At 41.0% G+C, this 12,411-nt stretch overlaps 1 protein-coding gene across 2 annotated transcripts in view; it reads right to left on the reverse strand.

Annotated features, from left to right (window-relative positions):
- WDR70 (WD repeat domain 70) overlaps positions 1 to 12,411 on the reverse strand; it is a 364,079-nt gene that overhangs the window by 272,071 nt on the left and 79,597 nt on the right. For both annotated transcript variants that reach the window (XM_031003468.3, XM_031003469.3), the window contains exon 8: positions 3,796 to 3,949. In XM_031003468.3, the coding sequence (XP_030859328.2) occupies positions 3,796 to 3,949 (154 nt within the window). The remainder of the gene's footprint in view (positions 1 to 3,795; positions 3,950 to 12,411) is intronic.

A 12,411-nucleotide genomic window follows, 5' to 3' on the forward strand; every position in this document is an offset into this window, starting at 1 on the left:
GGGTCAGCCCCCACGCGGCCTGCCATCCTGTCCGGGAGGGAGGTGGGGGGCACCTCCTCCCGGCTGCCGCCCTGTCTGGGAGGTGGGGGATGCCTCTGCCCGGCCGCCCCTTCTGGGAAGTGAGGAGCCCCTCTGCCCGGCCACCACCCCGTCTGGGAGGTGTACCCAACAGCTCATTGAGAACGGGCCATGATGACGATGGCGGTTTTGTGGAATAGAAAAGGGGGAAAGGTGGGGGAAAGATAGAGAAATCAGATTGTTGCTGTGTCTGTGTAGAAAGAAGTAGACATGGGAGACTTCATTTTGTTCTGTACTAAGAAAAATTCTTCTGCTTTGGGATGCTTTTGATCTATGACCTTACCCCCAACCCTGTGCTCTCTGAAACAGGTGCTGTGTCCACTCAGGGTTAAATGGATTAAGGGCAGTGCAAGACGTGCTTTGTTAAACAGATGCTTGAAGGCAGCATGCTCGTTAAGAGTCATCACCACTCCCTAATCTCAAGTACCCAGGGACACAAACACTGCAGAAGGCCGCAGGGTCCTCTGCCTAGGAAAACCAGAGACCTTTGTTCACTTGTTTATCTGCTGACCTTCCCTCCACTATTGTCCTATGACCCTGCCAAATCCCCCTCTGCAAGAAACACCCAAGAATGATCAATTAAAAAAAAAAACAAAAAACTGAGACCACTTTCTTTCCTTTTTTTTTTTTTTTTTTTTAAATTAAGAGACAGGGTGTCTCAATGTTGCCCAAGCTGGAGTTCAGTGGCTAGTGGCTATTCACAAGCACGATCATCGCACACTACCTCAAACTCCTGGGATCAAGCAATCCTCCTGCCTCAGCTTTCCAAGTAGCTGGGACTATAAGTGTGTACCACAGCATGTCAGCTCTCTCTCTCCTTGACCTAAAGCCTAGCATAAAATTAGCTAAGTAGAATGTTTCCAAAGATGCCTGCATCAGTATCTCCCATCCCACATAATTTCTGTTTGATTTTGCCATTCACCCATATAATGGTGGGATCTACCTCCCCTCCTTGCAAATTTGAGCTGGCCCTCTGATCCTGTCTAAGATCTGAAGCCAGATATTAAGGTACTTCATTAATTTCCATGTTTGTCCTCCATGCAACCTAGCAATCAAGCAAGAAGTCAAAACCTACTGATATAGTTTGGATGTGTCCCCACCCAAATCTCACCTTGCATTGTAATAATTCCCACATGTCAAGGGTGGGGCCAGGTGCAGATAACTGAATCATGGGGATGGTTCCCCCCATACTGTTCTCATGGTACTGAATAAGTCTCATGAGATTTGATGGTTTTATAAATGGGAGTTCCCCTGCACATGCTCTCTCCTGCCTGCCACTATGTGAGACATGCTTTTGCACCTCCTTGCCTTCCACCATGATTGTTAGGCCCCCCCCCCGCCATGCAGAACTGTGAGTCAATTCAACCTCTTTCCTTTATAAATTACCCAGTCTCAGGTATGTCTTTATTTGCAGTGTGAGAACAGACTAATACAATAAGTTGATACCAGTAGAGTGGGGTGCTGCTGTAAAGATACCCGAAAATGTGGAAGCAACTTTGGAAATGGGTAACAGGGAGAGGCTGGAACACTTTGGAAGGCTCAGAAGAGGATAGGAAAATGTGGGAAAGTTTGGAACTTCCTAGAGACTTGTTGAATGGCTTTGACCAAAATGTTAATAGTGATATGGACAATACGGTCCAGGCAGAGGTGGTCTCAGAGGGAGATGAGGAATTTGTTGGGAAATGGAGTAAAGTCACTCTTACTATGCAAAGACACTGCAGGCATTGTGCACCTGTATTAGAAACGGGCATGAGATAGGCGGGAAAGAGTGAAATAAGAATTTTTTTCTACAGTTCCCTAGAGATCTGTGGAACTTTGAACTTGAGAGAGATGATTTAAGGTATCTGCCAGAAGAAATTTCTAAGCAGCAAAGCATTCGAGAAGAAGCAGAGCATAAAAGTTCAGAAAATTTGTAGCCTGATGATGCAACAGAAAAGAAAAATCTATTTTCTCAGGAGACTGGGTTGTAGAAATTTGCATAAGCAATGAGGAGCCAAATGTTAATCACCAAGACAATGGGGCAAACGTCTCCAGGGCATGTTAGAGACCCTCACAGCAGACCCTCCCATCACAGGCCTGGAGGCTTAGAAGGAAAAAATGGTTTTGTGGCCCCAGAACCCCCTGCTGTGTGCAGCCTAGGAACTTGGTGCCCTGCATCCCAGCTGCTCCTGCCATAGGTAAAAGGGACCAAGATACACCTCAGGCCATGGCTTCAGAGGGTGCAAGTCCCAAACCTTTCAGGTTCTAGGTGGTGTTAAGCCTGCAGATGCACAGAAGTCAAGAATTAAGGTTCATGATCCTCCGCCTAGATTTCAGAAGATGTATGAAAATGCCCGGAAATCCAGGCAAAAGTTTGCTGCAGGGAGGAGGGGGGCCCTTATGGATAACCTCTGGTAGGGCAGTGTCAAAGGGAAATATGGGGTTGGAGCCCCCACACAGAGTCCCCACTGGGGTACTGCCAAGCAGAGCTGTGAGAAAAGGGCCACCATCCTCCAGACCCCAGAATGGTAGATCCACTGACTGCTTGCACTGTGTGCCTGGAAAAGCTGCCGACACTCAATGCATCCAGAGGGGGGGCTGTACCCTGCAAAGCCACAGGGGCGGGGCTGCCCAAGACCCTGGGAACCCACTTCTTGCATCACCTGGATGTGACACATGGAGTCAAAGGAGGTCATTTTGGAGCTTTAAGATTTGCCTGCTGGGTTTTGGACTTGCATGGGGCCTGTAGCTCTTTCGCTTTGGCCAATTTCTCTCATTTGAAACAAGTGTATTTACCCAAAGCCTGTATCCCTGTGTATCTAGAAAGTAACTAACTTGCTTTTAATTTTACAGGCTCATAGGTGGAAGGGACTTGCCTTGTCTCAGATGAGACTTTGGACTACGGAATTTTGAGTTAATGCTGAAATAAGAGTTTGGGGGACTTTGGGGAAGGCATGATTGGTTTTGAAATGTGAGGACATGAGATTTCGGAGGGGCCGAGGCAGAATTATATGGTTTGGCTGTGTCCCCACCCAGATCTCATCTTGAATTGTAACAATTCCCATGTGTCAAGGGTGGGGCCAGGTGGAGATAATTGAATTATGGAGGCAGTTTCCCCCATGCTGTTCTCATGGTAGTGAATAAGTCTCATGAGATCTGATGGTTTTATAAATGGGAGTTCCCCTGCACATGCTCTCTCCTGCCTGCCGCCATGTAACACACGACTTTGCACCTCCTTGCCTTCCACCATGATTGTGAGGCCTCTCCAGCCGTGCAGAACTGTGAAACAATTAACCTCTTTCCTTTATAAATTATCCAGTCTCAAATAGGTCATTATTAGCAGCATGAGAACAGACTAATACACCTAAGACTACCACACTGTGAAAAGACCCAAACTAGACATGTGGCAAGAGAAAAAGACAGAGAGACAGAGAGCCAGCAAGAAGGGAAGGGGTGGGGTAGAAGTAAGGAAGAGGCAAAGACACAGAGAGATGCCATGGAGCAGGACACTGACTGCAAACCATCTGGGCCCCTTTTGTATCTTACAGTGATCCTAGTGCTCCAGCTGATACTGTATGAAGCAGAACCACCCAATCAATCCACATAATTGTGAGAACAAATAAATTGCTATTGTTTTATGACACTAACTTTTGGGGAAAATTATTACATGATAACTCAAATAGTTGTTAATAAATGTGTGCTGAATTAATTCATTAAAATATTCTGTTTAATGCTTACCTTGGTGTTGGCCATGTCCACAATATACTGGTCTCCTTTTATACATTCCATTACTTCAAAACCATCTCTGTCAATCACCTTGGCCTGAGAGCTTCCAGATACAACAAGAATCATGTCTCCTGTGTTACTATACTGTAATGACTTGATCTGATGGCTGTACAAAAAGAAAAGGAAAGTTGGTAAGATACTAAGCACAATGTTTATAATTTTACTACATTAAGTATTGCCAGAAAAAAAAAGGTTACACAAATGGACAAATTGATAATTCCACAAAATCAGGAACATCAACCTCAAATGGGTTCTAAATACCCACTGGCAGCTGGGCAAGGTAGCTCATGCCTATAATCCCAACACTTTGGGAGGCCAACGCAGATGGATCACCTGAGGTCAGGAGTTCAAAATCAGCCTGACCAACATGGTGAAACCCCATCTCTAATAAAAATACAAAAAATTAGCCAGGCATGGTGATGGGCACCTGTAATCTCAGCTACTTGGGAGGCTAAGGCAGGAGAATTGCTTGAACCTGGGAGGCAGAAGTTGCAGTGAGCCAAGATCACGTCATTGCACTCCAGCCTGGGCAACAAGAGCAAAACTCTGTCACCAGAAAAAAAAACAAAAACAAAAAAAAACAAAACAAAACCAAAAAAAAAAACCACAACAACAACCAACCAACCAACCACTGGCTATTCTGGTAGTTCTCTCTTCCCACTCTCCACTGCAATCTATTAAAACTCTCTCTAATTACCTTATATCTCCAACCCAACCAACTCTCCCTCTTTCAGCTGTTAAATCTTCTGGCTCTTTCTCAGAAAACAAGAACTGCCTCAACTTCCTCTCATTATTGTTATAAACTTATCTTTACCTGAACTTTCTTCCTCCTCCTCTTTCATTACAATGGTAGAAATGAACCTCTTCCAGCCCATGGCAAATCATACTTATATCCTGGATCTCATCTCTCCCAGTCTCCTCAGGAACTTCTACTATCTTCTCTCTCTCATCCCCTTCACAGCTAAGCTGTTTGAACAGGTTTTCAAGCCTCCTCATCTCCTCCTTTAGTTCTTTAGCACTACAATACCTTTCCACCCTCACCATTCCACTAAAACTGATCTTGATCTTGCCATTGTGGCTGTAGTGAACACAGTGGTGTGCTACCCAGAACTCCCCCTTCAGAAGTGAAGTGCTCATTCTCCCAGCTTCTGGGATTTTGCCTACTGATGGCTAATAACTGAACCCTCAGGAATTTCCCTGAGTTGCAACTCCCTCACCAAAGGTTATGCTATTATACCACCCCAAAACAGCCCACATTCAATGACTGGTCAATATGCAGTAAAATAGTCCATTCCTGAAATATCTCAGAGGGGTTATTTTAGCTTCAGATCTCCCTGTGGAACAGTTGTTGCTGCTATGGCAACTACATGGCAATTCAATTTCCCCATCTTCCCAATGCTGTTTCCCTTGTACCCTCTCTCACAGGGATTGACCCCAAAACACTCCCCAATATAAACTTCTGACATGCAAATACAGACATTTCAAAGTGTGTTTTTGGGAAACCTGACCTGGGAGAGTTGATACCAAAAGTGGTCCTATGAAGTTTTGACTCCAAATGAGAATCTGATGCTGTATCAACCACAAACTGGCTAGCAATGAGAAACCCATTACTGGTGGCACACAGTCCCTAACATGCCACAGTAGGGCAACCACAATTGCTGAAACTTTTGTTGGTGAAAGAGAAGCCATGGCAGGTGCAATATTTCAGGCATTTGTGAAGTACAGAGAAGTAATTAAAAGGACTAGGAATTCGATAGCTGTTGCTAAGAGCAGTCGCTGCAACGGAGAAAAACAACAAAAGGCTGAGAGTGACAAATCACCAATTAAAGACTACAGCGTGAAAGCCAGATAGTCTCTTTGGCAGCATATAAAGACTGGGTTATTGGTCTTGATCAGATAAGTGGTATGCAGTCATTGATCTCATGAAGCATGTTTTTCTGCCCCTATTAAGGAGGACTATAAGCAGCTGACAGTCACATCCAACTAACAATAGCATACATTTAAATGCCTGAATCAAGGCTATTATTAATTTTCCAGCCTTTAGAGTCCCAGGGGATATGGGCAATCCAAAGAAATTCACGTTGATCCATGGTCTAAATATCACATTAACTCAATCAGGTGAGCAAGAAGTAGCACATACACTGGTAAGATACAACCTTTCCAGAAAATAAGAGATAAACCCTATAAAAGAACAGGAGATTGAGACAAGGAGATGAGGAGAAGATCTCCTTGTCTTATGTAGATAGACATATGAAAGGGGACAAGTATGAAGCTTTTGGTGTCACAAGTTAATCCCAGAAAGCATCAACCTCAAAAGAGGCAATGAATAACCATGCAAAGTGACTTGGCCAGTTTGGCTGTGACTGTTAACACAATAGGCTTGTAAATGAAATAGTCATGGTGGCATGAATAGAAGTTGTAGATGAGCCCAACAGCAACTCTTAACTTGACCTAACTGTTGTTGCTGCTGAAGAGCCAACCTGCCAACTATGGTAAGCCCTTCCTCCCAAAATCAATACTAAGCTAATAAATAAGTAAAATATATTATATGAAAAAATGGTAATAAGTATGTGGGGGAAATAAAGCTAGGAAGGTAAGAGGACAGGGATAAATATTTTAAATAGGGAGGTCAAGAAATAAGTGAGTAGCTAGAATTACAGAATCACTTAAAGTAAAGGCAAAATAAAGATGTTTTCAGAAAAACTAAAACTAACAGAATTTGTCAACAGCCGACTTGCTTTAAAAGAGATACTACACAGAATTCTCCAGGTAGAAAGAAAATGATCCCTAATAAAAGCACAGAGTATGGCATGAAGAATAACAGAAAGGGAGAATATACAAGTAAATGAATGAATAAGTTATGAATACTGACTGCATAAAATAACAATACCACCTGAATGGTTTAAAATGCATATACCAATATGTAAAAGTACAGAGGACCCTTGAACAACAAAGGTTTGAACTGCACGGGTCCACTTTTACACTGATTTTTCTCAACCACATGCAGATCAAAAATACAGTATTCTGCCAGGGACAGTGGCTCGTACTCATAATCCCAGCTATGCAATGAGCTATGATCACGTCACTACACTCCAGCCTATGTGACAGAGCAAGACCCAATCTCTTAAAAAAAGAAGAAAAGGCCAGGCACAGTGGCTCACGCCACAGTTTGGGAGGCCAAGGCAGGTGGATCACGAGGTTGAGATCGAGACCATCCCAGCTAACATGGTGAAACCCCGTCTCTACTAAAAATACAAAAAATTAGCCAGGTGTGGTGACATGCACCTGTAGTCCCAGCTACTTGGCAGGCTGAGGCAGGAGAACCACTTGATCTCAGGAGGCGGAAGTTGCAGTGAGTCAAGATTGCTCCACTGCACTCCAGCCTAGGTGACAGAGCGAGACTCCGTCTCAGAAAAAAAAAAAAAGAAGAAGAAAAAAGAAACAATGAAACATTGTAGACAGTATTCACAATAGTATTCACAGGATGCAAAACTTGCATACACAAAAGGCTGGCTTTTCCCATAGGTGGATTTCTCAGGACCAACTGCAGGACTTGAGTATGCACAAATTTGAATATAGACAGGGATTCTTGCCTATAACAAGGGGACAACTATACGTGAAAACAGCTGCAAAATGGCAGGAGGGAGTAAATGCAGTTACGTGTAGTTAATGATCCAAAGTCTTTGTGTTGACTGGGAAGTAGTAAAAGTACTAATTTATAATAGACTTTGTTAAGTTGTAAGCTTTAGACTAACGACTAAAAGAATAGTAAAAGACAATAAACTAACAAGCTAACAGAGAAGATAAAACATAATATTAAAAATTAATGCAGATCAGGCACGGTGGCTCATGCTATAATCCCAGCACTTTGGGAGGCCGAGGTGGGAGGATCACCTGAGGTTGGGAATTTGAGACCAGCCTGACAAACATGCAGAAACCCCATCTCTACTAAAAATGCAAAAAAAAAATAGCTGGGCATGGTGGTGCATGCCTTTAATCCCAGCTACTCAGGAGGCTGAGGCAGGAGAATTGCTTGAACCCGGGAGGTGGAGGTTGCAGTGAGCCGAGATCACGCCATTGCACTCCAGCCTGGGCAACAAGAGCAAAACGCCATCTCCAAAAAAAAAAATGTAATGCAAAAGACAAGACAGCAAAGAGGAAATAAAACAGAATAGACAAATAAAAACAGTGAATAAGATGGATGGTTTACATCCAAATTTATAAGTAATTAAATATAACTAACTTAAAGGTTATAATTAAAAGACAAAGTTTGAAAGGATGGATAGAAAACTTCTGCATAAAAAAGACAGTTTATTTCTATGGAGAGTGTGAATTAAAAGAATGTAAAAACATATTTCACAAAGACTTACTAAAATAAAGCTTACGAATATCAGGCAGAGTGGCCTTGAGAATCAAGGAATGAGGGCCAGGCGTGGTGGCTCACGCCCATAATTCCAGCACTTTGGGAGGCCAAGGCAGCCGGATCACCTGAGATAGGGAGTTCAAGACCAGCCTGACCAACATGGAGAAACCCCGTCTCTACTAAAAATACAAAAAAAATTAGCTGGGCATGGTGGTGCATGCCTGTAATCCCAGCTACTTGGGAGGCTGAGGCAGGAGAATTGCTTGAACCTGGGAGGCGGAGGTTGTGGTGAGTCAGATTGCGCCACTGCACTCCAGCCTGGGCAACAAAAGCGAAACTCCATTTAAAAAACAAACAAACAAAAAAATCAAGGAACAAGGATGGGTACCGTGGCTCACACCTATAATCCCAGCATTTTGGGAGGCCAAGGCAGGTGGATCACTTGAGGCCAGGAGTTCAAGACCAGCCTGGCCAATATAGCGAAACCCCATCTCTACTAAAAATACAAAAAATTAGCCAGGCGTGGTAGCGCACGCTTGTAATCCCAGCTACTCGGGAGGCTCAGGCATGAAAATCACTGGAATCTGAGAGGTGCAGATTGCGGTGAGCTGAGATCATGCCACTGCACTCCAGCCTGGGCAATAGAGCAAGACTCTGTCCCAAAAAATAAAAATAAAAAAATAAATAAAATAAAGGAACATTACTGGAGATAAAAAGGAAATTTCACCATTATCCTCAGCAAACTAATGCAGAAACAGAAAACCAAATGCTGCATGTTCTCACTTATAAGTGGGAGCTGAATGATGGGAACACATGGATACATGTGGGGGAACAACACACCTAGGGGAACAACACACATTGGGGCCTGGGTGGCAGGGGGAGAGCATCTGGAAGAATAGCTAATGGATGCTGGGCTTAATACCTAGGTGATGGGTTAATCGGTGCAGCAAACCACTATGGCACACGTTTACCTATGTAACAAACCTGCACATCCTGCACATGTAGCCCCGGAACTTAAAATAAAAGTTGAAGATTAAAAAAAAGAATAATAACAAATGGGGAAATCTACCAGGCAGATACAATAATTCTAAGTGTGCTCATGCCTAGTGACATTCCTCCAAATACATAAAGCAAAAAATTACAAAACTAAAAGGAGAAACAGGCAAATCTACAATCACACTCGGAGATTTCAACATCTCTTTTCCAGTAACTGATACTACCAGCCAATTTTTGAAGAGCAATAAGGATAGAGAAGATTAGAACAACAAAATTAATAAACTAATTTACCTGTTGGATCCACAACAAAAAATGCAGTCAAGTATACAAATAATGTTTAAAATATTGACATATGCAAATCTGTAAATCAAGTCTCAATAAATGTCAAAAACCTAAAATCATATAGCATATGTTCTCTAATCCTAGTGGAACTGTTACAAATAAATTCTCAAAAATAATCTGAAAACCACTGAATGTTTGAAAATAAAGCAAGATACCTATAAGTAATCCTTAGATCAAAGAAAAAAACACAATACAAATTAGAAAATGTTAACTGAATGATAATGAAAATATAATGAATTAGAACTTGTGACATGTAGCTAAAGTAGAAAATTAAGTATTTAGTAGAAAATTTACGGAGTTAAATGCATATATTACAAAAAAATGTTTTAATCAATGATCTAAACATATGTTTCCAAAAGCTGGAAACAGCAAACTATATCTATCTCTCATGAACACAGATACAAAATGTTCCAAACAAAATATAGCAGATGGAATCCAGCAATATATATATAAAAGGAAAAGATATCACAATCATGTAAAATGTACTCCAGGAAGGCAAGACAGGTTTAATATTCAAGTCAATTCATGTGACTTTCTAAAAATCCAGCATAAAGGAAGAAAAGTAATTCAGGTATCTGATAAAACATATCAAAAGACAACATTAAGAATATAAGGCCAGGCGCGGTGGCTCAAGCCTGTAATCCCAGCACGTTGGAAGGCAGAGGCGGGCAGATCACCTGAGCTCAGGAGCTTGAGACCAGCCTGGCTAACATGGTGAAACCCTGTTTCTACTAAAAATACAAAAAATTAGCTGGGCATGATGGCACACACCTGTAATCCAGCTACTCAGGAGGCTGAGGCAGGAGAATCGCTTGAACCCAGGAGGCAGAGGGTACAGCGAGCCGAGATCGTGCCATTGCACTCCAGCTTGGGCAACAAGAGCGAAACTCAGTCTCAAAAAAAAAAAAAAAAAGAATATGAATACACCAAGCTAGAGAGTAGGAGAAAATATTTGTAATACAAAGGATTACTGCTGTGTGTGTACGTGTATCTCCTAAAATACACTGATTAAAAAAAAAAGAATAAAAAGACCAACAACCCACTAAAAGTGTAAAAAGATAGATACTTAACAAAATATATTCAAGCGCTCTATAAAAACATTAAAAGGTGCTTCACATCATTAATCATTTATGAAATGCAAAGACAAAAAAACACAAGGTATCATTTTATACCCACCCACTAAAATGGTTAAATCAAAGATACTGACCATATCAAATATGGTCAAGAATGTGGAGCAATTAGAATTCTCATACACAGCTGGTAAAGTGTAAGATAAAAAAATATGTTGGAGAACTGTTTGGCAGTTTCATATAAAGGTAAACATGTACCTATCCTACGACTCAGCAGTTCTATTCTTAGGTATGTTCATAGCACACAAAAAGGCTCATACAAAAACGTTCAAAGCAGCTTTATTCATTATGTCCAAAAGCTGAAAACAATAATCTAAATTGTACACTTGGCCAGGCACAGTGGCTCATGCCTGTAATCCCAGCACTGTGGGAGGCTGAGGTGGGCAGATCACTTGAGGCCAGGAGTTTGAGATTAACCTGGCCAAAATGGCAAAACCCCATCTCTACTAAAAGTACAAAAAAATTAACAGGGCATGGAGGCGAGTGTCTGTTAAATCACAGCTACTAGGGAGGCTGAGGCAAGAGAATTTCTTGAACCCGGGAGGCGGAGGTTGCAGTGAGCCAAGATCGTGCCACTGCACTCCAGCCTGGGCAACAGAACAAGACTCCATCTCAAGTAATCAATCAATTGTACACTTTACACGTTGTATATATAATTTGTACATTTGGTATATTCATGCAATGAAATACATGGATAAATGTCATAAACATTTTATTGAGTAAAACAAAAAAGAAACATACTATATATTATATAATCCCAATTACATAAAGTCAAAAAAATAGGAAAATATTATGGCAATAAAAATTTAAAAGTACTTGCCTCTATGGGAAGGAGGGACATAGAATGAAAAAGAATCAAGAGAACTTTCTGAGGAGATGGGTATATTTGTTTTCAGTGATACTTATGCAAGTGTATGCAAATATCAAAGGATTCAAGTCAAGGCTTTAAGAATGGCAAAATCTTGCATACAAATTGTACTTCAACAAAATTTGTATTTAAACTTGGGATATTCACTAATAATTTCATAAAACCTCCTGGCAAATTAGGAAGTAAAGGGAAAGTTCTTAATTTGATAAAGGGTATCATTTAAAAAAAAACTATAACAAATATCTTCCTTAATGCTGACATGTTAAAAACCTTCCCTCTGACATTAGGAGCAAGATAAGAAAGCCTATTTTCAACACTTCTATTCAACATACAATAGAGGTCCTTGACCATGCAATATGACAAGAAAAAGACCACCTGATTTATGACAAAAGTGATGAAAGCAGTCTTTTCAATGAATGATGCTGAGTCAATTTGACATTGTAAATAATAAATCTTTGTCCTTATTTTACAACACACATAAAAATCAATTCCAGGTACAGTGTAGGCATTAATTAGTAACTTTTAAAAGTAATATATCTAAACTTCTGGAAGATAAAATTGACAACATGGGGTTAAAGAAAAATTTTCTTAAACAGAAAACAAAAAAATTATAACCATAAAAAAAAGAATGCAAATGTTACCTTCATCAAAATTAGTAACTTCTATTCACCAAAAGACATCACAAACAGTGAAAAAACAAGCCAAAAATTGCAAGTGAATATGTGCCTCCTATTTAACCAACAAAAGTCCCCAGATCCACCATATTTTTAAAATCTATTAAATGGTATTTAAAAAAAACAGGCAACCACCAGAAAAATGGCCAAAAGATTTAACCATTTGAGAAAGGATATCCAAATATCCAATAATGT

The sequence above is a fragment of the Gorilla gorilla genome, chromosome 19 (assembly GCF_029281585.2).
Source record: "Gorilla gorilla gorilla isolate KB3781 chromosome 19, NHGRI_mGorGor1-v2.1_pri, whole genome shotgun sequence".
NCBI classification, from domain to species: domain Eukaryota; kingdom Metazoa; phylum Chordata; class Mammalia; order Primates; family Hominidae; genus Gorilla; species Gorilla gorilla.